The following is a 27239-nucleotide window of genomic DNA, read 5'->3' on the forward strand; positions in this document are numbered from 1 at the left end:
GGGGAGCCTTCGTTTCGACGTATCTTTGTCCAGTTCTTTCAAAGCCCCTTTAGAGAACTCCGTCCAGGACTTCTTTGTCGGTCTTTCTTCATCTGGCACACCTGCCGCTACTGGGTCATTCGATATATGGGACATACTTGTTAACGGTCTCTCAAGAAATAAACTCGGGTTTAGTTCAAAAGAATAAAACTCTTCTTCCCGTAGGTCGAAGTCTGAATTGTATTCGGAGGGTAGAGATGATAACGGTGAAGAAAACAGTTCAATGTCTTCAGTTAAAATCTCTGGGGTTTCGTATGGGGTTTCTAACGCTTGGTTTCTAGGACCTTGCGTAGATCTCGTATCTCGGAAAGCTTCTCTCGGACTTTTGTCAAAAGAGAAACCGGGATTTCTTAAATCGTTTGGGATAACTTGGGTAGCTTCTCTTCCTTGCGTAGAATTGCGCGTAGATCGAGAAGACTGACCAGCTCTCGGTACTTGAGCTGGGGTACTAGATGCTAAAGCCGTAAGACTATGTGTCTGTAAGGCTTGTTTGCCAGCCGCTAGTGAAGTGCGAGTATTACGTCGCTGTGAACTAATCTTTCTGAGAGAAGTTCTTTTGGTTTTTGCTGTTTTTGTAGTTCTCGCCGTAGGGCTAAAACTACCGGAATTTCACAATATTTTGTTTGATACTGAATGTAATCTTATTTCCACCCCCTGCGGTGGTCACCAGATAATGGGCGAAGTATACCACTCAAGAGTCAACCTAATATCAGAGCTACGGGAGTAGCACCAACACCAAATCAACCCAAAAACTAGTAAACCTCCGTGTAAAGTCTATCAATAACTCTACACACCAGGAAAGATTGCAAGGGTGGACTGCTTGGCAAAGGTTACGCACAAGATCACAGTCTCAGTATCGTATGAAGTTCTTATGAAATCAATGTGTAACTGCAAGTGTAAAAACACCACAGCTACGGGATTCTAAGGTTTGTAGGGGCTCTGTTTATTGTCCAGTGGACTAAGTGGGACTATGAATTTCGTCTACGGTAAGACTAATTTGAACGATTGGAGACTATTGCCCTCGACGGACACGAAAACTAAGTCCTCGGCGGACACGGACGCTAAGACCCTCGACGGATCACGAAACAGTAATCAAGACCTCGGCGGCCTACGGACGGATAGTTCTCTAGTTTTGACCTCGACGGTCTCGTATAGTTCAAATCAAATCTTATCGTTTCACTGCACAAAGACAGGGCAAATCTCTCTATTGGTGTCAAGAGCAGTTACTCACAGGCAACCCACTCAGGACTTTCCTACGCACGGGTAGTACTCTTTTATCTACGGATACATGAGCTGCTTTTATACTACTTCTACGCTAGCTTTGTAATCCTATCTCTACTTGTTTCATCTCTAAAAATAATGCACCGTAGCTACGAATCCATGTGGAATCTTATCGCTAGGGACTGCTACATGTGCAGAATCTTGTCTACGGAGCTTTTCCGTATTCGAATCATATGTTTTGGACCAATCTGGACCGATCTTCATTTTTGTTTCAGCCTGTAGAATGGACCTACATAGGCGTACCATATGGTATTTCCTGCCTACGGACCTTATCCTGCATTTCGACGTTATCAAATCATATGGACTTTGTGTGTCCAAGTAGTTCCAGCTTATGGATCCAGAGTTCCGAATCGCCATAGCACATGAACAGTGCGGACTCCAAGATCTGTTGTTCATTCCTGCCTGGTTCCTGGGTACTCTATCTGTGATCTGGGATCTGTATCATGTCTTTTTGTCTTTTCCTCAGATCGGGACTCGATCTACGGTCATATCAAATTTCTCCTAGTCTGTGTGGTCCAATGTCCGATTTCTTGTCAACTAAATCCCCTGTAGAAGTAGGTACTCCTAGTATGAAGGTCTTTTGACTTTGTTAAGTTCTGCTACGAACGGTTCTGTGAAGACTACAAGTCTTCTAATAGTACAATCCCTTGATATGCCAGTGCATAGTAGAATGTAGAGAGTAGAACTCGGTGAATTACCGCTTAAGTCCTCTGCTCATAGTGTTCTACAGGTTTCGAACGGTCATACAGTTTTCTGACACGATCTACGGCTCTCTCTAACTGGTCTAGCTGCGCCTACGGCACATTCTACTAGCGGCACTAGCTTTAACTAGCAATTCGGGCTCACTCTAGTTCTTAATACGATAAATATCGCTCCGTGGCACTGTTTTAAGGTGCAAAAAGAACCGTGTAGCATAGTCAACTAAGTCGCATTATCGGTGATGGGTGTAAGAAGATGATTGAAAAGTTCCATTGTTCTAATCCGAGTGCACCATGACAGATTAATGCAATCTTGCCATTTCGACTGCAAGAAAATTACACTGAAAGTACTCGAAAAAGCCAGCCTTGGGTGTATGGTATAACCACAAAGCTTTCGAGGGCGGAGGCCCTTAAGGGGGGGGTAATGTCACAAACTCATCATACTCCAAGTACTCCTCCATAGTGCTTCACATGTTATTGCGACCCCTTCTGTTTTTGCACTTGATCGTCCCGATCTCTATGATCACCATCCCTTCAATCCCTTCAGCTCCTCACCATCGACCACTCTGTCTGACTTGCAATCACTGTAGACCATCGTAGATAGAGAGGCTCCTACCTCCTTGACCCCTTACTCCTTAAGTAGTGTAGTATATAAGTACTCCAAGTGTACTGTAGAACTTCACTCTTGTTTGGTCAATCCTACCTAGGAGTCATTCTTTGCCTCACTCAAGGATCAACTCCTGACAAGTCACCACATTCGCTGTAACTGATACAGGTAAAAGTGATGTGATCATAGGATATAACTGGCTCCGACACCATAACCCAACAGTGGGAAAAAAGGGACCCTTCAGTTCAATCAGTGCCCACTGGAGTGTAAACGTTGTTGGATGTGGCAAATATGGAAGGAGGAGGATGCTGAAGCTATCGAAAAGGAGGATTGGATCTTCATGATGCAAATTTGCTTTGAGGATGAGAAAGCGGAACAGATTCGCACAGCAAGGAGCATAGCGGCAGAGTTGGCTGCCCAGTACATGTAGGCAGTGTTTGAAAAGGGAGATTTTGACTCCTTACCTGAGCAAAGGAAATGGCATCACGCTATTGAACTCAAAGAAGGTTCAGAACCCTTCAAGAGCAACTTGCATCTGCTATCAACAGAGGAACAAGAGGAACTCAATGTGTTTATAGAAGAAGACCTGAAAACTGGACGCATCCATCCATCCAAAGTGCCAATATCCTCATCCTTCTTCTTTGTAAAAAAGAAGGATGGGAAATTACATCCAGTACAGGACTATCGAAGACTTAGCGTGATGATGATAAAGAACCAATGCCCCATTCCTTTGATTTCCAACGTACTCTATAAACTTCAGAATGCCAAGATTTTCACGAAGTTACACAGTAAATTCATGGGCATTATTTTTTTTTTAATATTTATTTTATGTATCTCATAAAAAAGATCTATTTCTGTTTAAAAAGTGCTGTGTAGCAGTCTTACTTCTGCGAAACAAGGAACTAGATTAATTTTTTTTTAAATCTAAATCTTCGGAATCGAGACATCGAGACATCTCTCTCAAAGTCAAAAGTTGAGTTTGAGATCTCAAAATCTCAATCTAAATTCCATTATCTGAGTCTGGATAAACAGCTGAGGTGAGGGATGGCCTATAAAACAACATTATACCTATTCTCAAAAAATTCAACACATCTCAACCTATTTAATCTCTCAATTATTCAAATCTCAAAAATTATTTAAATTCTCAACTCGAGCTCAAATTTGAGAAAAGTGAAATTAGAATTTGAGAAGTATATCAATCAATCAATTTAAAGATAGATAACAAATAAGTAGGACATGTATGTATAAGTATACAAGATAAGGGTTACCAATCTGAAGTGTTAGAACTAGTGCTATTTACCTTAGGATGAGTTGGAGGGTAGTGTTAGCAATTATGATTGCATTACACTCGCACACACGCCATATCACAGACTAAGGAATGTTTCGGAAGTCATAAAATCACTAAGTCCATGATATAGCATGTGCGCAAGTGTAACACAACTAAAACCGCTAACATTACTCTTCGTCTCATCCTAAGGTAGGTAACATCACCTCAAACACTTCAGATTGGTAAGTCATTTAGTATACATCTATATATCTATATAGACTATATCCCACCTACTCCTTCTATATGTTTAAATCAATAAAATCAATATACTTCTAAAATTCAACAGTCTACTGACTCAAATTTAAACCTCAGTTGAGTTTTTGAGATTTGAACAATTGAGAAATTAAATATAGTGTTGAGATTTTGAATAGGTATAATTTTTTTTATGGGCCATCCCTCACCTTAGCTATTTATTGAGACTCAGATAATGGAATTGAGATTGAGATTTTGAGATCTCAAACTCAAACCTTGACATTTGGTTATTCACAGTCATTCCAGTTGTTCACAGTCATTCCAGTCATTCCATAGTCATTCCATCTTATTTCCTATTGGCTAAGTCTTATCCCCATATAGATAGCTCAGTAGTATATAAACCCACCATGTATCTAGCTTTTTCCCCAGCCTTGTAATTTTAAACCCTCCATTTGTGTTTTGTCTCTTGTGCTTTCTGCTTTTCTCTCTCTCTCTCCTCAGTGTTCCCAAGTGTTCCCCCAGGTATTCCAGTGTCCTCAGCCTCAGTATCCTTTCCAGTGTGCTATAAGCACTTCCAAGCTCCCTCCCAGTATTCTCCAGCAAGTATTTACTTTTGAGTAAATCTTGTCACCTCAGCAGTCCCTATTGTTTACACCACCAATTGTTGAACAGAAAGCTGACATATGTGCTACTTTATATAATCACCATCTGTCTCCACATATGTTCACAATATGTAGAGTCACATGACAATGCCATAAATACTCAGCACAAATGTTTCCAGTGGTCCTCCTGCCCTACTCCTGCATATGTTGACCTTTGGTAGGTAAAATATGCCATTTGGACCCATTTCCATCACGGGAGGAACAAGGGACGCTAGAATTTCCTTTGCTGGACTGTGTTATTGCATTATTACGGCATGGTCAACATATGTTCACGATATATTGAGTTTATAGGATATATAAAGTAGCACATATCTGTACGACATGGGCCGGTTTTGGTGGTGTAGCTTGCCACATAGGCCTTAAAACCCCACTAGTTGGGTGCAGTGGTTCTAAGGTTGAACAGTTTGTTTCACTGGGAAGGTTGTTGTCTATATGGACGATATTCTGATCTTTAGTGAAGACATGGACTCACACAAAGAGACGGTGGACAAGGTACTCTGCATTTCTTCAAGGAGTACCAACAGAACAACTTTCTGGTTCAGTGTTCTCATTTCTACAGTCATCGTGGGGGAACGCTGTAATCGATAATCTGTTCTTCTTCAACATCCTGTTAACCTCTTCTACCTCTAGTCATCCTCGGCTCCGGCTTCTGCCTGTCACAGTGTCAGCATCTTCAACAAGAACCTTCAGAAGGAGCCTTTTCTAACTTGAAGGACAGGATCCGTTGAAAACCACTTGCACTCAGTTTTGTAAATGAAATGTACTCACTTTGTTGACCAATTAGACAGGACTGTCGCCACAGATTTCAGTCGTTTTTCTGGAGAGAAAAGTAAAATCGTTTGGTAGTGGATGTGAGTGTCGTCAAAGAAAAATCTGCAGCATATAACTTGATTGGACCATTGACCATTGTTTGGCCTTAAATCACGATTGAATCGCGAAGCGCACTTCAAGTTCCTTCCTTATTCTTCCAGCTCTCCAGAAATAAACAGTCAAATAACTCAAAGTACGTCATATCAAGAAAGCACCTGTGGAGAGACTGGCAAGGGTTGATATCAGCAAAGAAAGAAGACCCCAACCAACTCAGATCTGTACCCACCCAAATCCTTCCCCTTCGTTCCATCCTAAAATCTCGGAGTGTAATTGCTAGAAATCGTTATCAGTAATGTAAAGAGAGGGATCCTAGTTTCAAGTAGGTAATATTCTTGAGTGATTGTCCAAACTCGTGACCTGCTGTATTCAGTACAATTGAGTCTCTGCAAAGCTCGGCTTAGTAGATTTCCAATATCCCTGTTGTTTCAAGGAGCATGAACTTAGATGTGTTATTTGAATATTTACTGAAAGCCATCCGGACTGGGATTCAAGATGGAGAGGTTCGTCAGTTTGTATTGAAAATTTACTAAGAATGAGAATGACCAGGACTTAAGAACACTGCAGTCTGCATTAACAAATCAGATGTGCTCTACTTATTAGTAATCTTAAACTAAAGTTTTATGTCCATTTAGAACAGACCACTAAGGAGTAAGAAAAATAAATGACTCACATCCTCCTTTGGTGCTACGGGAGCCTTTTCTTCAAGTGGTTGTGCAGCTGCAAGCATCATCACTAAATGAGGTAAGAATCAAAGACCGTCAGCGGACAGATGGTAGGAAAAAAACGAGCACAAAAAGGCTTACCAGATGCGACAACAATGAGGAAAGTAGAAATTTTGAATGACATCATCGTCGATAGTGAGGAGTAGTTAATGGTTAAGTACTGAAAGAAAGGTAGGAAGATAATGAAAGAAAAACAAGACACTCACCCCATCTTTATATATGTTTTCTCGAAGTATGCCTCAGCCAGCAAATCTTCCCCAATCATCCCATTCTGGCCGAGTACACCACCCCCCCCCCCCCCCAACCATTACAATGAAATATGGTGCACTCTGTAAAGGCTGTACCTTACAAGGTTGAATGTAGCGAGGATGATGCAGCAATCCGTGCCACATGTACATCCCATAAATCCTCTATCTCACAGTGACAGTAGATATCAAGGTGACATTGGGCACTGCCTGCTTGATACGCCTTGATTGAGATTATAGGACGGTGACTTTTGTAAGGATTCAGAGATGGCTGAACTGGCTGTTTATACTGATGATTCCTTTATGGTATCCAAATGGTATTCATTTTTCTCAAGTGGGCCACTCGCGTTGCAGAATATGACCTAAATTACAAACCACAGCCAGGAGAAATCTAGGAGAGAGCATGAAGAACTAAAACGATGGCAGAATGAATAGAAGAAGGAAAAAGACAAATAAGGGCGCACCTTTTCGGCGATCTCGGACTCAAAAATGCCCTTCGACCACCGAATCTGTCCACCTTCATTGAATATGAGTAGGTGTTTGTGAGGCATACTATCGGTGTCAATAGTTCTGTTTCCCTCTCCACCACCGTAACCGATGGCCACAACACCGAAATCAGCATAAAGTCTGAACACTCTCAGAACTACCCATAGTTGTAGAACCCAAGCTCAAACTGAAGCCGAAGCCACTTCACCAGCCCCAGAGCTGATCCCAACCTAGGAGACATGAGGTGCATATGTGGGAATGTGTTATGTGTTTACTTGACATGCCAGCCAAAATTGGGTCGGCACTTGTTTCAATCTATTGGATGTGATGTCGATGTCAAAGGAAGTGAAATGTGAGGTTGAAGCCAATGAAGGTGAGCACTGATCCACTGAACGATATGTTTGTGTAGGTTTGGATGAGTAAACATATGTTGTTCGAGGATTTCCATGTGCTGACAAATGGACAGGTGAATGAAGGTGGTTTAAACGGAAGAAACCATTGTCTTGGCATTAGAAAATAGGATGTTACAAGGAACACTACTCTTCTCAGTTGCACCGACCATCACCGTAATCTCCCGGTGTAGTTGCTGAAGTGGTGCAGAATTTGTCAATCGTGGAGAGCACTCGTCTTTTTCACGTTGAGGTCGAGATTGAAGATGCTGTTATATCCGTGCCGAATCCATCCAGTCCCTAGTCTATGACCAAGGATTGTTTGTAACAAAGACCAAGATGCTTTTACTTACTATCATTCCTATACTCCACACATTCACATTATTTACTCCACTATCTCTACTTGGCCGAGTGTCCATACGGTCTAGTAGCTTCGCTTAATTCCTTAGTCTGTCTGACTCAGACTCCGATCAGATCTCATCTACTTTCACTCTATCTCCTTTAGATATCTTGAGTACTATATAAGATGTACTTCTTAATAGCTAGTACTTCAGAATTTAACCCGACTCTGGTTATCTCATTGATCAGGTCTAAGACAGTTCGACTCAGGGAGCCGTTGTCCAATAACTTTGGCTACTGTCAAGACTCGTCACTCTCGTCTCTCTCATTGCTGTCTGAAACATTCCGATCACCTCCGATCACTTTTATCACTTCTTCTTTCTATCTATCTATCATTCTATTTGTTGGATCCACTCAGGTCCGATTGTCCTCCACACATTCTTAACAGATGCTGGGAGAGCTACCGATGGCGTGGAGAGAACATGATGTGTGTATTGTAAGTCAAATACTCTAAAATGTTGTTCAATGTTAGAGATTAAATCCTAAGGGTGTAGCATGCATGAAGATTCAAGAATGCCTTATTTCCATCCTCTGAGAACTTCTGTAGAGCATGGCTTACTCATTGAGTAAGAAAAGGGAGTGATGAGTGTTTAGAAATTAGGATAAACCTATCCAAGGCTCCACAACCTGGTTCAGAACTGTCCTCGATCCACAGATGATGGATGTCAGGAAGAGAAAATAGCCTGTGGGAATCTTGTGGAGGCTGTGCTGCCAGAAATTTTTGTTGCTGGATTCAGATAACTCCAATCTCATATCTCTCAATCTTTGTCTTCGGACAACATTGATGAACGATGAACGTGGATTGTGATGAAGATTAGAACCTGTAGTGCGACATTAGCATTGTCCTAGAATTCACTGGTAAACAACACGGAATATTTGACGGTAATATTATGTCTTTGAAGGAGTTAATCGTACGCCGCTATCTAGTACCTAAGAAGTTTAAGTTTTTCTGCTTGAATTTTTCTTCCCCATGAGAAGTTCCTGGAAACACACTGGCTGGTGACACAATATTTCATCTTGAATCTTCATTTCAACACAGGTAACAAACCCATTCATCTCCGACCACTACAGTGAAACGCCACCGTGAACTTGAGACATAGGTGGACTCTGTAAAGGATGTACTTGGTGTGGTACTACAGCCGAGTAAGTATTGGAGGTACAGTTGAGTTGAAGATTTCTTTTTTGTTCTCCCCCTTACCTACCTGTTTCGACCCCACCTATCCAGTTCCTCAAGTACAACAATGGTCCGGTTTTCTGTTTAGATGATGTTGTCTATATTGACACTGTACCTGTCAGGAATTGAAAACTCTTCTGATGCACTCAACAGGTGAGGTTTCAAGACTTACTCAGAGAATCATCAAGTTGACACAAGTCAGGGGGATTAGGGATGCACAATGAATACTACTAGAGGTTCACTACAGTTTTACAGACTAGAGTGTGATTTAGGAATGGAAATACTTATCCAAGGGTTTGTTGAATGGTTTCAGAAGGCTTAGAGATGCTATTTGAGCAGTAGAATTCAGACAGAGATTGGTTTGAGAGAGGAAACAGAATATATTGAGTAGATACTAGAGAAATAAGAGAAAGAAGCAAACAAACAGAGAGAGAAACAGAAGAGACAAAAGGGACAAAAGGGACAAAAGACTACAAGGGTTACAAATATCAAGGCTGAGGTTTGCTTGCAAACCTCAGGCCTTATATACTATTCTGTTATCTATCTAATGAGTCATTAATGAGTCAATTAATACATGAGTACAGCTATGCTATGACTAGAGATAAGAGATGAGTCAAAATGACTGTGCAAACCTGTGCAGACCTGTGCAGAGATGACTTGCCAGTTGGATTTACTGAGAATTGAATGGGGATAGTTGATAACAAGGATCTATTGATAAGATTAAGACTTAGAAAAATTGAAGGGGGGCCAGTACTATGTTGGTTGGCAGGGTTCAGCTGGCATAAGTGTTTTGGTTCATGACAGTACCTCTCCAAGCAACTTTGACATCATTGACATTGACCTCACCCACTGCGAAGAAGGCGATACTCGAGGCGAGGCAATGATCAACACTTTCATTACGCTTTTGTCCACAGTACATGCTACTCTCTCTCTTTCTCCAAAGGAAATCCCATGAAAAGACAGATCTGAACATTTCGTTCAAGATAGATTACTCCCCTGTTGAGTCTTGACCTCCCTCTCTACCCACTACCATACACATCACTCAAGAACAAGTGATGAGTCTACTTAAACTTTTCCCATATTCCTATCTTCATGCCCAAATAACTCCACCTTGCATCTCATGTTCCCATTTGTTTGTTCCTAATGGATATCAGCATGGAGGGTGAACACATTGACTTGGCACCCACACAGAGCTTATGAATGATGCCAGCATGCTTGTAGTACAGCCCACGCCCAACTAAATTATGGAAGAAGGATTTGGAGGGTACGCTTTGTTATCCGAGTCAGCCAAGAAGGCCGTCCTCTTCTTTCCACCTAACAAAAATTCATTTTCTCTCCTCCGTGGTTTCCCATCGGAACGGGTTTTAGAGCATGTTTGGCGGCGCAAGTGATGGGCTCATTTCAACGAAACTTACAAGTATGTACCACATTTCTAAACCTGACCCCAGGTCACCTCCGGAAGGAAGGTTCATAGAATATTTAGACAAAATCTGAATGTTCTATACACAGACTACATACAGCCTTTAAATCATCCACCAGCTCCCTTACATCCTCAAATCATTTGGCACAGTGGCGTAGTGCTCGGGATGAATGAGATGAACAGGGAAGATGGGCTGGTGACTAGCATTTATGAGCACCTAAATCTACAATCATTAGCTAGCCACACAGTGGTGTTTCAAGTACATAGCAGTCGGAGATGCATGGGATAATCAGGAGAACACTTCGGGGCCTGCGGGGTTGGGGAACAAGGGATACTCGGCCCTCGTTTAAACTGCATCAAGGCAGTGCAGTCCAATGGGCTCTGAGTCGAGGAAATGTATTTGAGAGGTATATAAGGATGGGTGAATGTCTCATTTTTCTTCATTATCATCTCAGTTTTTTTTCCAACAACCACTACTATTCTTTTTGACACAATGCAATTCAAAGTTTCTACTTTCCTCGTTGTCGTCGCATCTGGTAAGCATTTTTGTGCTCATTTGTTTCTCGCCATCCCCATCCACTGACAGTCTTTGACTGTTCCCTTATTTTAGTGATGATGCTTGCAGTTGCACAACCAGTTGAAAGTGTTCCCAAAGCACGGGCGGTGGAAGACGTGAGTGGTACTTTCTCTTATCCGTTTGTCACGGTCTGTTCCAACTGGACAAAAAATCTTTAGTTACTGTGGTGGTGGGCATCAGCAGCCATGGGAGAATAGATAAGAGTGGCTGATTCGGTGCATCTAAGCGAAAGCCCACGCAAAAAACTGCACTGTGTTTGAGCATTTTCACAGGTTGCAATTGCCCTCCGATTAACAATATACAATGGTGATCTGAGTACTAGGTAGTATAGTCCTGGAAGTAATAGAACAATATTTTTAAAAATTTAAGTCTGATTTTATTTCATTGTACTGATAATAAAATCAGTTGAGATCTTTTGCCCCGATTGAGAAAAACGCTCTATTTGAATATGGCGGACAAATTATAGAGCAGTTTCCCAAAGTTTGAGGTAAGGAGACTGTGATGCGCAGTGTTGAATACAGTGTAAGAACGGAGAAACATCGGAGTCTGTCGGAGCTCCGGAGTGCGAGAGAGTGGCTAAAGAGAGTATAACCTCAGTGACGGTTAGACACTTGTATTAAGATATAGTACCTAAAGAGAGTATACTATAGAGGGTAAGATGAGTACTTCTGAATATAGGAAAAGAAGAGAAGACGACTTACACCTCAGTGACAGTTAGACACTGAGGTGTGGTTGTACGTATTCAGTAACTATATCATAGACTAACGGAGATTAATACCACGTGTTTATTTTGATATACAACAGAGACGAAAAGCCCGACCTTGTGAAAGACGTCGACTCTCACCTTCCGAGTGGAGGCGCTTACTCGGCGCTTAATCTCATCGCAATCAGCCATACATTGTATTGATAGCCAGAGCTCGTGAGAGGGCAGCTAAGATGTATATATTGTATAGTTTGGCTAGTATATAAACTCTATCAGTGTATGGTCCTTAGCGTATGCACTTTCAAGCTTCAAGGCACAAACTGGAATGACCAGAATTTAGCTTTGGCCGGTTACTTTGAGGTTACCGGACTAAGCGAGCTATCAAAACCCTGCTGATGCCCACCAGTTACTGTACATGGAGGTCATTTTCTGAGATCTTCTCACGAGTCGGACCGGCTGATCGTTGCCGGAGCACGGGTCCTTTCCCGCTTTGAATCATACTCTATATTTCAAAATTCAGGAGGTAGAAGTTCAAATACAAGATATTCATACTGTAAAATCTTAGCTGTTTAATCTCTCTGCCCTCTCTATCACTCAGCGCTCAGCCCTTTTGTCAAAAGGAATATGCTCAGACCCGATGGCATTGCTTTCGATAGTTGTAGTTATTCAGCGGAAGTCGGCCAGTATACATGATGGAAGGAGGTGATTCAAATTACTTTGTAGCTACAGGTAAACGGGGAAAACCCAAAAATATTCATAGCAACATGAAAGAGTCCATTTCAAATACACTGCAATGATACCTGAACTGAGGGTAAAATAAGACTATCCGTTCAATGTTAAGTAGACTGTGTTACTAATTGTCAAGGGGTCCAAGGGACGACAAGGGAGAAAGAAAATACAAAGAAACGAAATGGCAGAAGGTAACAGGGTAACAAAAAATACAACGTACCGCGGCTGGAAATAAAAGGGCAGTGGGAGGTAAAAATACAAGGCGTCGTGAACCGAGGGGAGAACAAGGAGCAATAGAAATATTGAACAAACAAGAAGACTTCAGGAGGTAAGGCCCTTGAAGCCCTCTCTTTCCCTTCCAATTCCACAGACATACACACAAGTCCGATATCGGACGGTTCGTTCATTCAAATCCCTCACTTCCGGCACTCTCAAGTATACCTCCCAAATCGAAACTCGCCTAATTATCGTACGGCGGCCATGTAGGATTGGGTCCCGAAGAGCGTCCCTCCGGATTACCATCAGGCGTCGGAGAGAATCCGCCATGTTCACCATAACCAGGAGGCATCGGATACAGTGGTTCCTGGTGCGTGTACCCTGGCGGATGATAAGCTTCGAAACTGGTTGACGAGGCTGACGTGGTCAATTCAGGGTAGTACGACCCAAATTGCTGCTGCTGCTGTGGGCTCATCGGATAAGGGTTAATTTGTTGCGGCGGAGGATAGAGACCCACGCCGGCATGTGGCGGAAGAGATGGATACCGTTCGCTACTCCTGTTCCTGGATGGTTGGTGTGCCAGTGTATCGTTCTTCTTAAAATCGTATGGCGCTGCCGGACTGGGATAGGAATAAAGATGGGATGCGTACGCAGATGGAACACCAGTACTGGTGGCCAAAGTCTGGGAGGAGCCAGGTGGGATTTGGGATGTTCCGTCGCCGGACGGAGCAGTCGACAAAGAAGGCGTTTCCAAGGAGATAGCTGGTCTGGAAAGGTAGACTGGCGAACTTGAATATGTGGAATCGTGCTGCGTTGGATATGGGTTGGTTCGTGTATTTGAAGTGCTTCCGCCGTGTCGAGAAGATTTGGAATGTCGCGCCTTGGTCGCTTTAGGCTGAACACCTTCGATCAAATCATCGATCAGCTAGATACAGACACGAAGAAATTACTGTTCAGCAACGTACCGTGATACCTAGTATGAGCAAACCCGTTGGCTTCGTACGATTCCGGTGTGGTCACCACGAAACGTGTTTCGGGATTTGTCTCTACGCGGAATTGTCACTCGCTATTCACATCTCGGCCGACCGTGAAGCACGATCACTCACTTCTACTCATGATGATTATTGGGTGTTGCTTTCGTACCACGCTTGTTACAGTTGACGAACGCTGAATGTTCTCTTGCAATGTGCTTGTGAGGGTCGAGTATTCTGTTTATAATGACAATCGAGCTTTGAAGGAGACTTTCTTTTGCGTGTGTTCTTGAAGCTGCTAAAATCAGGCGTGTTTGTCTGTGGTTTGAGTTGCTTCTGAATTAAAGCGTTCTTCTCTCCAAACGAATATCAGTGCGAGCTTTTGTATCATCAATCCGCTTGGACTGTTCGACTACAACTGACTCCTCCGGTCTTGACACCCATTGTCCTGCCAGTATCGGCCAGCAGTACGCGTCACCTTCGACGCCGATCCCCTCCCCTCACTCACTTTTACGGCTATCAGACACGGCGGAATACACGAGGCAAAAGGCTGCCGATTAAGGGAAAAACGGGCAACGCTCCATTCGAATTTATCCTATAGCAGAAAGTGTATCCGGGTAAGTATGCTCAGTTTGGAACGGAAGGCGCACTCACAAGTCGGCATTCACACATTCATTCGCCCTGTCACGACGCGTGTGGTAATCCGCTTTGACTTTACGAAAACTGTATTCTTCACTTGTGGGACCAGATGAGAGTGTGGCAAAATTGAATAGAAGGACGGGCCCGGTCGCATCTGATGTGATGGAACACCTTCTATTTGCGAACTTAACGAGGATACCTGTGGATAATACATGATAGAGTCCACAGCCACAGTCGTCGACTTCAGGTTCATGTAGCTTGAGAGAGAATTTAGCGAACTTTTTGTTGGTTCAGAGAGATAAAGCGTACAATATAAAACCCCAGAGGTTCAATGAATCCTTGATCCTATGTGTCCGTAATGGGAAATCCCAAGCCGTCGGTTGTCCCGGTTTCTCAGTGTGCACAATAACGGCCCGTTATCAACGGGACATTGGCGGCACAAGAGGAAGAAGGATTGACTGAAATACCGGGAGAATATCAAGAATTATCCTCCACCTCTATTACCCGTCGATTCCAGATGCGGCGATGTTGGCATTCCCTACAGTAAAGAAAAGGTTAAGAGAGAAGATGTAGCTCGTCGATAGGGTGGCCAGAACTTACCACACATGTCAGCACGCTGGCACGTTGCCTGAGGTGATGTACTTGTACCTCTATGATCATCAAGTTCTTCCATAAACGTGTATTCGCCCTGTTTTACCCGATCAAAACGATGGATTTGCCTCGTTTTTCCGTGTGGCTCGAGCGTCGCTGGAGGGTGTTGACGTATTCAAGTTGTGGGGAAGGTGATGAGCGATGGGGAAGAAAAGGAGAAAAGAAGACTCGTAATGGATGATTGACTCGTAACTACACATTCAAAGTCCAAATAATTTCGTCGAGTTAAACGTGTTAGCGATTTCGTTAAATAAACCATGAAAATGCACGACGTGGATTTTTCCTATCTTCAACTTCTTTCACTCCGAGTCGCGTTGCGTTTGTGGTGGTACATATGTACCTAGTAGAAAGAGATGAGCAAGCTTGACGCCTGAGCATAGTAAAGCCAGTGGAGGATAGAAAGCTGTCTGTTGTTGTGTATATCGACAAGCGAGGTGGATTTGCGCAAGTAGGCACAGTGACGTGGCAATGGAAATAGTCGCACTGGTCCCTGGACTTCTTTCCCAAAAAGGAATGGTTTCAGCCGGGCCGGATTCGAGAGCGGGCAGAGCTGGGATCTTCAACTGAATACTTAGTGGATTGATCTAGATAGCTCGAGTAGGCTATACGCCGCTATAGACGACAAGCTGGCTCGAATGCGCTCGAATATCCTGTCATCGCTGCAGTGGTGCGCCGAGATCACTGAATCCCACCGATATCTTACCGATATCCTACGCCGCTTTAAGCTTTACTTGCGCTTCATTGAAGTTCCTGATGGTACAAAGGTACTAGGTATATGATCCCTAGTTTAGTTCATACCCTTTACGGCTACAAGTGATATAATTAGTTAGATATCATATGAAATTTGGAGTACCATAGCTCAGAGAAGGGTTAAAGAGCGATTATGGGAAGGTTTTGAGGCGGCCTCGTCAAGCGTCGTGGCCTGAGGAACGAGTGCCCGGACTCGGAGTCGGAAAGGCCGTCGAAGAGTGAGTAATACTGTTAAATTTGCGTGCCTGCCGAATGCGGCAACCTCCGCATTTTTCTGTTCCTGACATCCATCCCGGGCGCCTTTTTACGATGTTATGTTATGGGCGCCGAATAACTTCCTGAATGATAACAAGTAGGAATGTTAATGTTTTTGCCCCTACTGAGCTGCATCACCATTCCAATGATCCCGTCGTCAAACTTCAGAAGAACCTCAGGCGCAACCAACTTCCAAGCCTTTCGAAACACAAGCGCTTAGTGCCTTAGCACTTGGACTGCCTCAAATCGCCGTCGGCGTTATCTGGAAACCGAATGTACGGCGACGAGGCCCCTTAGAGTCCTCTATAAGAGGAGGTGCAACCCGCAAACCCAGGGCCAAGTCGACCCAAGGAGTCTATCCAAGGTCTTCGTGGATCGTCAGAAATCCCGTAAGAAGCAAACAGGAGGTATCCCTAAAACACAAGCGCGTTCCATTGACCGTCAGCATCGGGCAATGGAACGCGCTTGTGTGTTTGCGCCGACGGGGTATAGCCACGGCACATCATTACAGCCAGGCACAAACTGCCGGTCGTACGTACATAAGACGCGGAAAAGCAACCTTGGTCCCCCACTTTCCTTTTTCCCCTTACGCCCATCTATTTACTTTTAATTTGTCGCTCCTTCGTTTGGAATTTCAACCTTCTCAGAGAAGGTGAGTTATTCTGGCTTCAAGCGAGTGATAGTGGTCGTTACTCACAGACTTTTTGTACTACACAGTTTTAAGACAATGTCACCGTCTTCAACCTCCACCAAACTACGACCCTTCCTCTTTGCCGCCCTCTCAACCCTCTCCACCATATCCGCTGTCGTAATACCAACAGCTCCAGGTCCAGGTGCCGTTTTCAATCAAGGTTCAAAATGTAGTACTTCGTGGGTTGGGGATACAGAGGGAAAATGGAATGATATGACGATTGAGTTGATGACGGGTGATAACTTCAGGATGATACATTTATCTAGTGAGTGTCTATCTTGTTTTTTTACTGCATTTCTTCTATTTCTACTACGGTTTCTTCCTTCCCCCCCCCCCCCTTCCTTACTGAATTCGCATTTTATTACAGCCGTTGGATCAGGTCTAGACGGTAACAAGGATGGCACCCTCGACTTCACCTGTCCAGAAGTATCACCATACTCTGCGATCTACTTCTTCCAATACTCCTCTTCATCCTCTCCTGGAGTCTTGCAATGGGCAACACGGTTCACTATAGCGGATTCGAACGGTAACTCTGTACCTCCACCTGAAACGACTCAACCGGATGGAGCAAATATCCCATGGGGTGTTGGGTCGCTTGGTGGGGGTGGAGGGACCTCAGGTTCTTCTTCCTCAAACGGTGGTAGCACGGATACCTCCCTCATCATCACCTCTAGTACAAGCACGCTTGCCAGCGGCGCTTCGGATTCTACTACCTCTAGCACATCCAACCCGGTAACCAGCACAACTAGTACAACCTTTGCTACTCACTCCACCACTACATCCGTCGTTGGTACACCAATTACGAATGTCGTTGGTACTGGTACGGGTATGACAACCGTACGGAACATAAACACACAAGCTACGACCGGTGTTGGCCGCGCTACTACGACGCTGGGTGTTTCCGGAACTGGAGATGGAAATGGACTCGGAGCTAATAATACTAATACTCAGAACTCGAACCATGGAAGTTCATTACGGTTCGACTCTTTCGAGTTCGCTGGAGTGAAAGGCTCCCTTCCGGTCTCTTTTGTGACTGTGTGCCTTTTTTCAGTACTTGGGGTGTTCTTATAGGAGAGTCATCATTTTTTATTTATCCTTGGGTTGAGATTTGTCAATGGCTTTCGGACGTTTTATTTTAAGCAATGATATCCTTACTGATACTGATACCACTAGTGCATGGAGGTGTATCGTATTTTTGGCTACTAGTACACCTCATGCTTAATTGAATTTAATTTTGGGTGACCTGGTGGTTTTCACAAGATTCAGAAATACCAAGGACTGTATCTCCGAACATAATTTAAATATTAGGAGACGGTTCATGAACACTTCCATCGCGAATGGATAACAGAAACTTGGAGAAATAGGTATCATTGAATCATTTATTCATTTTCACTCTTCATCATGTCTAAACCCTTGGACTCCCCTCCAGAGAACATTACCACCCAGCTTCTCTGACAACCGTATAACCTATCAGACCCGACACCCAAGCCGCAACAGACTCTCGGACATCCGAAATCTTTGGCATCCTTCGTCCCATCTCCATCTCAAGGATCCGAAACCGTAGTAAGGGATCGTACCACTGGCAACTGCACCGAAGCCGAACCACCATTCGGAGTAGGCGACCCCGACCCCGTAACCAACCCCAACTTCCACACTTCCAAATCCGCCCGCTTCTCCACAAACCTAAACCCACACATCTTATCACGATGTTTCTTAAAAAACGCATCCACCGAATCCCAATATGGGAGATGAGATTCAGCACAGGTTTGGAATGAAGGGAGGGAAAGGGTATCGAGAACGGTTGATACCTGGCCCCGGAGGTGAGAAATAATGAGTGGGTCGCCTCGAACTGCCACATCAAGTGACAGATGTCTAAGTTCTGGGTGGTGGACCATACGGGATTCAGGGATATTCCTCGAAGAAAACAGTCCAATAGCCAGCGCCACCCTCAACTCTTCCACATTCGGTAAATGTTCCAACACTCGAAACACTTCTTCCGCCGAATACAAAGTATGCAAACTCAAAGATCTGAGCTGCGACAGCGGCCCTAGATCTGTAAGAGGCGGGAATATCGTACTGTCCACATTCCGCAGATGGAATGAATAAAACGACGTGGCATCCTTAAATAAAGAGATGAACGATACAATGTCCTCATTACCTCCAAAAACCGGCCCAATATCCACTTCCACCTTTCTCAAATACCCAAGCCCACCACCACCACCACCACCACCACGGGAGAGAGTAGACAAAAGGCATTTCCACACCGTACGAACACAATCCACTTTTACACAAAGCGTCTCCCACCTCCACGACTCCGAAATGATCTCTCTCAACGCCAAATCACACCCCGGAACAGATCGTGAAACCAGTGTCAGCGATATCGAGAGCGGACAACCGTGACGTTCTCCTGAACGCTTTAACCACGTTCGGATTCTATCCGAGTGGTTCTGGAGATGTCTGGGACGGAAGGAAACGGCAGGTGCGTAGGTGATGTGATTCCAAAATATGGGCGTTGAAAGGGTGATATTGCGCCAGTGACTGCAGATCGAGGGAAGAAGCAGGATGTTTTGGATGTAGTTTTCATTCTCGGGATTACCGAGGTAGTGAGAGAAAACGGATGACCAGAGTTCGGCTACTAGGTGCGGAAGTTGGGAAGCGGAGGTTGAGCAAGTGTTCTGTCGGGTAGTAAGCATAGGTAAGTAAGATCGAGTGAGGTACTGGTGAGGGGGAAAAGCCAATATTGTTGGTTTTAGATATCACGGGTGGAAAGGGGGCGTTGGAGGTAGGGTCACTGCCCGAATATATATGCCCTAAATACGCCTGCCTTCGTAAGTTTAGTTACCACGTCGGAAAGAAGGGATGATATTCGAGCCCGCAGTCACTCCATTGGGACGCCTTAAATGGGATCATGAATGCCCAGAATGCCGCTCAGAACACCGCCGAGTTCGTTCCTTGCGTATTGAATATTGAATGAGCACATCTTTTCTGTCTCTAGAGTCCGGGTTGAGAAAGAGAACTTGCTAGGCCCGGAGAATGCGGCATTGGTTTCGGGCCGGCCGGGGTCCTGATCAGTCTACCTTTCCTCTGCCAGCGCCCGTACCACGCATACACCATCCAGCTTTATACCCTACGGAGCCGATCCACTCGTGAGAGCGGAAAGCATTCATAGTCGAAGGTGAAAACTGAAACTGATGCATTTCTTTTCCTCCAAGAAACGGCGGAATTATAAAAAAAGGAGGAAAGAAGCCGGGAGAAGTTAAAACTCGGATGCCTTAGGTTTTGAGAGAGAACTCGTGTTTTAAAAGAACGCTCCGAACAAGTAGGAGGATCTTGGGATGGAGTGTTTTCGTTTGACGAGGCAGCGTGCAATATTGGAAGGTGTCAAAACATAGGCATACCGAGAGTTTAGAGTAAATCTAATCGAACGGGTGGATCAGCGCACTCGTAGGGCTAAGATACCTTGGAATGAGCTTTGGTACGCACGTCGTTGTCGTGGTTATGACTACACAATACGCGAGAGGCGAACACGCCTGATGGAGGAGCATGAATGATACGAATAACGTCAAGAGTTCGGGAGCCCTCAAATGATGTTCTCGTTGTTTTGAGCACTAATGAACCTCGTCCAATCTAGGCACAGCCTCGTAGTAGGAAACTTGACTTAAGCACGGTCATTCAGTACTTCAGTCCTTGAGCATCACAGAGGCGATTTCTTCTCTTTCTCCCATAATATACTGTACGATTCATGTCCCAGCCTCGTCCCCAGTAAATTCATGCATTTTGTTCAAAATGCATGAAACGACAGTCGTCCTTCGGATCATCTCGACGCCTTAAGAACGCGATATATCTTGTAGACGTTCTCGGCTCCCTTCCTCCGGCAAATGATTGGCCGGATCACTGCATAGGCGGCCCTATGAGATGCACGTAAGGCTTCGGCGTTCCCAAGAGCATTTCAGGTATTGCGAGGTAGGTGTGATGAGGGAAAAATAGGTCGTTATGAACTGTGACGAAGGTGTAGGTTGACTGGCACGGACGGTATACGAAGGGTGGTATGAAATTACTATGAATGGGGAAGAATTTGAAAAACAATGAAGCGCAATCGGATGGTGAATCGGTGGAAAGGGGTGTAAGTGCTTTGCAGTAGTTGAAGGATGTGAATTCGATTCGTCGTTGATAGCCGTTACACCTCGACAAGTGTGTGCATGTCAACAACGTTAACCTGCTCGTCTTCTGGCGCTCTCTGGGAGTGAACTGGGAACGAGTTTGTGACCGTGGATATAGTTGGTGAGGGCGTAACGGTAACAACACTGGCACATCCTCCGTCTTCCGAGTTTGGTGGCAAACCCACCCTCGGCAGCTATAGATTTTGGCTTTCGAGGCTTTTGTTCGTCGCCTGGGGTATTTCGTCTCTGACCAACTCCTCCTGCTCTTGCTCCTCCATTGAGCTCTGCTTCATTTCATTCTCTCCCAGCCCACTTTGACCTTTGAATCTGAGCACCTTCCTTCTGAGGGCTCGAAAGCCAAGTAACCCTCTCAAATATCCAGAACACCTCTTCTACTCCTCGCACTTGTGAACTCCAAAAGTTGTCCAGAAATACAGAACGCTCAGAAGACGTCGGGAAGGTGTACGCGCAATCATCGCCATAAATCTCAGGTGAAATGCTGACGTGTGGTGTCCAGGTGCAGAATTGCATCAACCATGGCTTCTATTGCTCTTCTTCGCGGTGGTCGAGGTCGATGTTAAAGTTGCTGGGAGATACACCGATGGCCTTGATAGAAAATGAGTGGATGTTACGTCGAATACTCTAAAATGTTATCAGTAACCAGATTCTGAGCCATAGAGGGCTGAGCACGCACGGAAGAACGACTCGTTTCTGTCCTGCTTGTGCATGTGTCAATATGTGTACCGTATCCTCCCTGTATGAGTGACTAGGGAGTGATTGTTTTTTTAGATCTATTGGTTCACATCGCGAGGGCATTCCTCGATGATGGGTGTCAGGAACAGAAAATAGCCTGTGGGAAGAGGCTGTGTGCTGCTGAGTCATTTAATCCGATCAAATCCGAGGACTTCAGGACCTTCATGAACCCATTCGCTCAGTTGCGGATTACAGAAAGTATTTGTAATTAAATAATGCAGTGGTCTTCAAGAAATTCCCGCTCATAAGCACTCATATTAAGTAGATTAAATTTTACTCTTCTCCCCGGTAGTTGAATCAAGTAATAAGTAATCGAATCGTGTACACGGTGTAATTGAATGTAAGTATGCAAGAAGAATCTGCCTCAGGCTACAGTGACTTCAATCTCAATAGTTAGTCACTATTCTCGGACAACGTGCTACATTGAAGTTGGACGGCTTCGAACGATTGACTGCGGATCGGGACGAATAATAGCAGAGCCTCTGGGGTAATATCAGCCACTCCCCTAGATTTCGCTAGTAAAGGAACTTGAAAGGGGGCAAAATGAACGACTTCGAAGTAGTCGATCTCGTCAAGCCTCGCCACCCGATACGCCACAATCTCCCGCATCCTTCACCAACCATGCCGTAGGGCCTGATCGTGAAAGCCAAGGACTGACAACCGTTTGGCTACTGAAGCCCGGGGTGTTCGTCGGGGAATTGCAGCTATCACAGCGTACAGATGGTTATAGTCTTCCTCGAGCCCTGCCATGTCGGAGTCGGCGTCACTCACCTCTGTCATTGGAAAATATATATGCCCCCCAAGTAGACACGATATAAAAAGGTCAATTTCAAAAGGTTAACCACTATTGATTCCTATTTGAGCGTAGAATATGTATATACATAAATAACAGGGTACCATGAGCATGGACGGAGGTTATAGACAATACACAAAGTATCAACACCCAACGAAGAGAATACCATTCAAGGGTCTCATTCATGTTCGCAATAAGAAATAACCACAGCAATTGGCAAAAACGACGACTGATTTTTCAAACCTGAGCATGAACTGGAGGGGACGAACTGTGCTGAGGAGGATACAGAGTCTGTCCCTGCACTGAGGCCTGACTCTGCTGGAACTGGGGTTGTACGACCGGTTGAACGTAACCCATCTGTGGCTGTTGACCTGTATACTGCGTACCCATAGTCTGGCCAGTAAATTGCGTAGGAATCGTCCCGGTATACTGAGGCTGGCTCATGAACGATGCATCACGCTGGGGGTTTTTCTTCCAAGTGAAGTAATCCGCAGCACTCGCATCAACCAACCAAACGTTATTCCCTCGAGATTTTCCGATGAGACAGAAGACGATAGTCGCAGCGGCATATCCGAAAAGAGCGATCCAAGTGATGAACGAGAAAGCTTCGACAGCTTTGAATTCTCTGCAGAATGTTTGACCGATGGCTAAATAGCAAATATATAGATTTAGCAAGTCAAAGACACCGACGGTAATTGAAAGGACGCACCGCTAAGCCGATCAGAGTTGCACTGAAGAGTCGCATACAAGATACTGTCCCATTCAGTGTAAAGGATTCCGTTTGCCAACCAGATGATGCTTAGAAAGCCCAACACTGGGACTTCGACAACGTTCATCGTGAACCAAGATCCTTTCCTCAGGAGTCCGACAACTAAACTGAAACCCGGGAACCAGTAAATGACGGGGAAAAGAGAAAAAGACCGAAAAATCGAAGGGGACATACAACACGGGAGCCGAAATGATGGTGAGTACGGCAATGGCGATGGCCAAATTCTCAAAGTCATATACGATAACTGCCCCGGTAACGCTGTACATATGCCCAGCGAGAGCAATGGTAACGAAGCTGAATAAGATCGCGATGCCTAGTTAGAGTCGTGGACGTCATTGGGTGGGTATTATGTGAGAATGGATGAAGGCTTACCCAGCACGACAATCCTTGCGATGGAGATTATCGACCAAATCATGTTCGCTCTTCGGTCTAAGAAAGAGATGATGAAAGGGGAACGAACTTGACACGACGAGACAGAACAGACAGAAACGGGGCGAAAGGGAAGTTGAGGGGATAAAGGAGAAGGGTAATAGAGTTCGGATACATATAAGTAAGGGCAGCCGTGTTCACGAGTCCGTTGTGGCGCCTATCAACTGTCAACTGTCAGTAATGTACTGTTTGAATCTATCAAAATTTAGCTGAGCTGATTAGGGTGTAAGTTTGTGGCCATTGCGGGTGACTCGGAGCGAAAGAAGAATGTTTACTGGGACTCACTTCACACTCTACTACTGGCTTAGAATACGGTATCCAAGAAGGCAAAACTTGGGGGAAAAATGAAAGGAGAGCGTGACTCCTTGATTGGCATTGACCATGAACCTTGATTGTGCAGTCGGGGTATAGTGGGCTTTTAGTGAGGCCTCGGCGTATCTGCCCAGTATTAAAAATTTCCACCTTGCTCTTATCTGTATTTCGATCTTTTGCATCAATGATATCAAGTGGAACGGTGTGAAGACAACAAATTGCACCCGAATCGAAGCCTTGCGCGTGTACCCTGAACTTTTCATCAGGACTGCTAAGCAACGGTTTTCAAGCCCACCATGACTCACATCAGCCAGCCAGAGAGATTCTTATATGTTACAGTCCTGGCATCAATAAAGAAGAATATAAGGCTACAACGATGGTTGTCAGCCAGATGTTTACGCTGAATATGGTGAAGGAAACACGTACCAGTTTACTATGCATCCTGTGTTTGATACGCGGGTCGTATCCACCTGTTTCTTCGCTTTTCAATCCACCCCCTCCAAATTTCCTCCCTTGCCGTTGGAAGCTATCGGCCCGGAGACAGAAATGGACAGTGCTGAGAGATCCGTCGTCGTCGTTGTGTGTTATCTTCTATCTACCACGTGTACCTACGTATATCTATGCCAAATACAATCAAACATTGCCTTATCTTATCTTTCGCTTCCTTGATCTCCTACTACACCGTCCACCGGTTGAAGGACGCTATCCTCGACGTTGTGGTAGTGATCCCTGGCCTTCTCGTGGATTCCGCTTAACGATGAGTCTCTGCTTTGATCCTAATTTCTTGACAATTCTCTTTATCTTGATCTTCCTAACTAAAAAAAGTCGTACTTATCTTTATTTCGAACGCAGATGCAATTTTCTTACGGCGTGTTCACGCTTACTGTCCTACCTTTCAAATTCTTAAATATGGTGAGATTCTCTTCGTTCGTTTTCCTTTTCCTTCATCCTCTTTCCGTCCGCTCCTGCAAGTCCTAGCCCAACTTGTGGTTAAATAGCCAAGCGCCGCGTTGAGACCTAATCCACCTCAAAGCGTAGTCTAAGTCAGCGTTGACGAGGATTGATAGGGATTGGATTTCGATTGATTAGATTCTCGCTATCTATTATCTTATCACGGAAAGAAGTAGATTAGCCATATAAGTCTTTTTTTTATTTGCTCTTCTTTTATTCACACGCACGGCTTTAGTACGATACATAAAATCTGTCAACGTTGTACCGAGGAAGACAATTCCTTTCTTCCCCTCCCACTCTGAGCCCCACTGAGCTGAGCGATATTTTCGAGCCTTCTCCTCCCGAGCCTTCTCCAACAATTCCGAGCTGATTCGCATTTTCGAGCCTCCTCATTTTCCATCAACAGACCGCATCTCCGAAATCTCCTTACATCAATTGACTTCTGCGGCGTCGCTCTTCGTTTACTTCTTCTTACCTACAAACGGGACTTCTTCTCTACGCTACCGATACCCGTCAGACTTCCGACCAATAGCCTCGCATTTATTTTACAAGCAGTCTGCTTTATCCTGCCGCAGTGGAGCCCACCGCGAGGGACTTGGTTTTCCGCGTTTTCTGACGAACACACTTCCTCATCATGTCTACTTCACAACACCGCCAAAACCCGTGGAATCCCGAATCCGATTCCGAAAATCCGATGTCCCGTGACACCAGTCTAGGCTCTCAGGTACAGCTTATCAGTCCGATGCCAACGCCCGGCGCTACCAATGCTCCGTACTTCTCCGGTACACGTGCTACCGTGTTCCTCGAGACGTTGAAACGCATGTGCGACGGAGCCGGACTTAAAGAAAATGAAGCCGTCGATCAGATCTACTTTTATTCTTCCGTTACCGTACAAGACACTATCAGGTATAATTCCGCTTTTAATATCGACCTTCTTGACAAGACTTGGGAGAGGGCCAAGAAGGTTTTGCTCCGACTTTACGGTTCTTCCGATTTAGCTCCAGCGGTTACTATCCTTGACCTTCAGAACTTTTGCAAGAAACAAAACGCCAAGTCTCCTTTTGTTACTCGGACGTCTATCGAACACTATTATCAAGCATTCGAGAGACTTAGCGGCGTTCTCCTTTGTAATTCTACGATCACTGATGCTGATTCCCGTTATTATTTTATCGCAGGTCTTCCTCAGGCTCAACGGCAATGGTTAGAAACGCAACTTAAAGATGACCAGAAGACTCGAGAGAATGCGCCGAGTATTGACGATGTACTCGACATTTTGTATACTCGATTCGACCTGAAGAGTCTCTTCTATGACCCATGGAAGGCGAATTCAGATCCCGATCCGAATCGCATTCGTTTCGACGATGAAGGTGAGCGTAAGGTTAAACCTAATACTGATACATCGAAGACAGGTACTAGAACGACTGGACAAGGCGTACCAGCCGCCTCGATAGACGATCTTGCTGCGCAAATGGAGGCTTTGAAGTTGAGCCAAGCACAGGTGTTGTTGTTCCTATCTTCTACTCCTAATAATCCCGTACCTCAAAACCCATCTTCCGATTCTAATAGATGGCCAAATTCGAATATTTATGACACGAAGCGATGTTTTATCTGCGGAAAAGAAGGACCTCAACTAGATCACAAGCTTCACCCTTCACATTGTCCTGAGACGAAAGCTTTAATATCTGAAGGTCTGGTCAAATGGGATGAAACTCAGCTCAAGTATATTCTAGACAACGGCAAAGACTTACCAAAGGTCGCAAGAACTCAACATGGAGGCGTAGCCGCATTCATTTGGGAACACCCATCTATCGCTAAGTCTGATTCTTCTTCGGCAGCTGACAAACATCGACAAGTTAGATTCCAGCGAGATATACCACCACACCAGTCAACATCCCGAACTAGTACTCTTGATCTTTACATTGGCGGACGCCCCGCTTTCGAGAATTCGGTTTTTGCTTCTTCTACTCTTGAATATGAAGCTAATCCCGCTACTAGGTCCGGAAAAGATACAAGTACTCGATACGACCCTATGGCTAGACCCGAATTACCTACATCGAAAGCGAAGGAACGAGCCGAACCAGCTAAACCTCTCCGCGGTCCTGGCATACCTGGTCCTTCAAACGAACGTCCTCCTCAGCAACAACCGAAACCAAAGGACAAGTCCATTGCTATACCTACGCCGCCTAATCCGATCAATTAAAGTTGATAATTGAGAGGGCAACTTCTCTTTGAAAAAAATAGATAAACCGTAAATTAAGAAATAGAACATTTCTAGTTAGGCTGCAAATGAACTTACAGACAATCTAATCATTTTAAGTATTGAATACCTTTTAAACCAATTAAAGGATGTAGCCCTGAAAATGAAAAAAAATTAATAAC

At 44.6% G+C, this 27239-nt stretch overlaps 4 protein-coding genes across 4 annotated transcripts; 1 reads left to right on the forward strand and 3 right to left on the reverse strand.

The window, feature by feature from the left end:
- Positions 1-12980: 12980 nt before the first annotated feature.
- On the reverse strand, positions 12981-13852 carry E1B28_013830 (uncharacterized protein; the record flags this gene model as incomplete). The annotated part of the gene is made up of 3 exons (XM_043160634.1): positions 12981-13639; positions 13702-13782; positions 13843-13852. The coding sequence occupies 3 exons, from the start codon at positions 13850-13852 to the stop codon at positions 12981-12983; spliced, it is 750 nt and encodes a 249-aa protein (XP_043001760.1).
- Positions 13853-16585: 2733 nt separating this feature from the next.
- E1B28_013831 (uncharacterized protein) lies at positions 16586-17936 on the forward strand. The gene is made up of 3 exons (XM_043160635.1): positions 16586-16654; positions 16720-16958; positions 17061-17936. Exons 2-3 carry the CDS (start codon positions 16730-16732, stop codon positions 17762-17764), a joined length of 933 nt encoding a protein of 310 aa, XP_043001761.1. The 5' UTR covers positions 16586-16654; positions 16720-16729; the 3' UTR covers positions 17765-17936.
- Positions 17937-18237: 301 nt separating this feature from the next.
- On the reverse strand, positions 18238-19386 carry E1B28_013832 (uncharacterized protein; the record flags this gene model as incomplete). The annotated part of the gene is made up of 1 exon (XM_043160636.1): positions 18238-19386. The coding sequence occupies one exon, from the start codon at positions 19384-19386 to the stop codon at positions 18238-18240; it is 1149 nt and encodes a 382-aa protein (XP_043001762.1).
- Positions 19387-22443: 3057 nt separating this feature from the next.
- Positions 22444-23676, reverse strand: E1B28_013833 (uncharacterized protein). The gene is made up of 4 exons (XM_043160637.1): positions 23541-23676; positions 23343-23481; positions 23109-23275; positions 22444-23046 (listed from the first exon to the last, which is right to left on the reverse strand). The coding sequence occupies exons 1-4, from the start codon at positions 23581-23583 to the stop codon at positions 22637-22639; spliced, it is 759 nt and encodes a 252-aa protein (XP_043001763.1). The 5' UTR covers positions 23584-23676; the 3' UTR covers positions 22444-22636.
- Between the last annotated feature and the right edge of the window lie 3563 nt (positions 23677-27239).

Source organism: Marasmius oreades, assembly GCF_018924745.1.
Source record: "Marasmius oreades isolate 03SP1 unplaced genomic scaffold unpl_scf_1, whole genome shotgun sequence".
Taxonomy (NCBI): Eukaryota; Fungi; Basidiomycota; class Agaricomycetes; order Agaricales; family Marasmiaceae; genus Marasmius; species Marasmius oreades.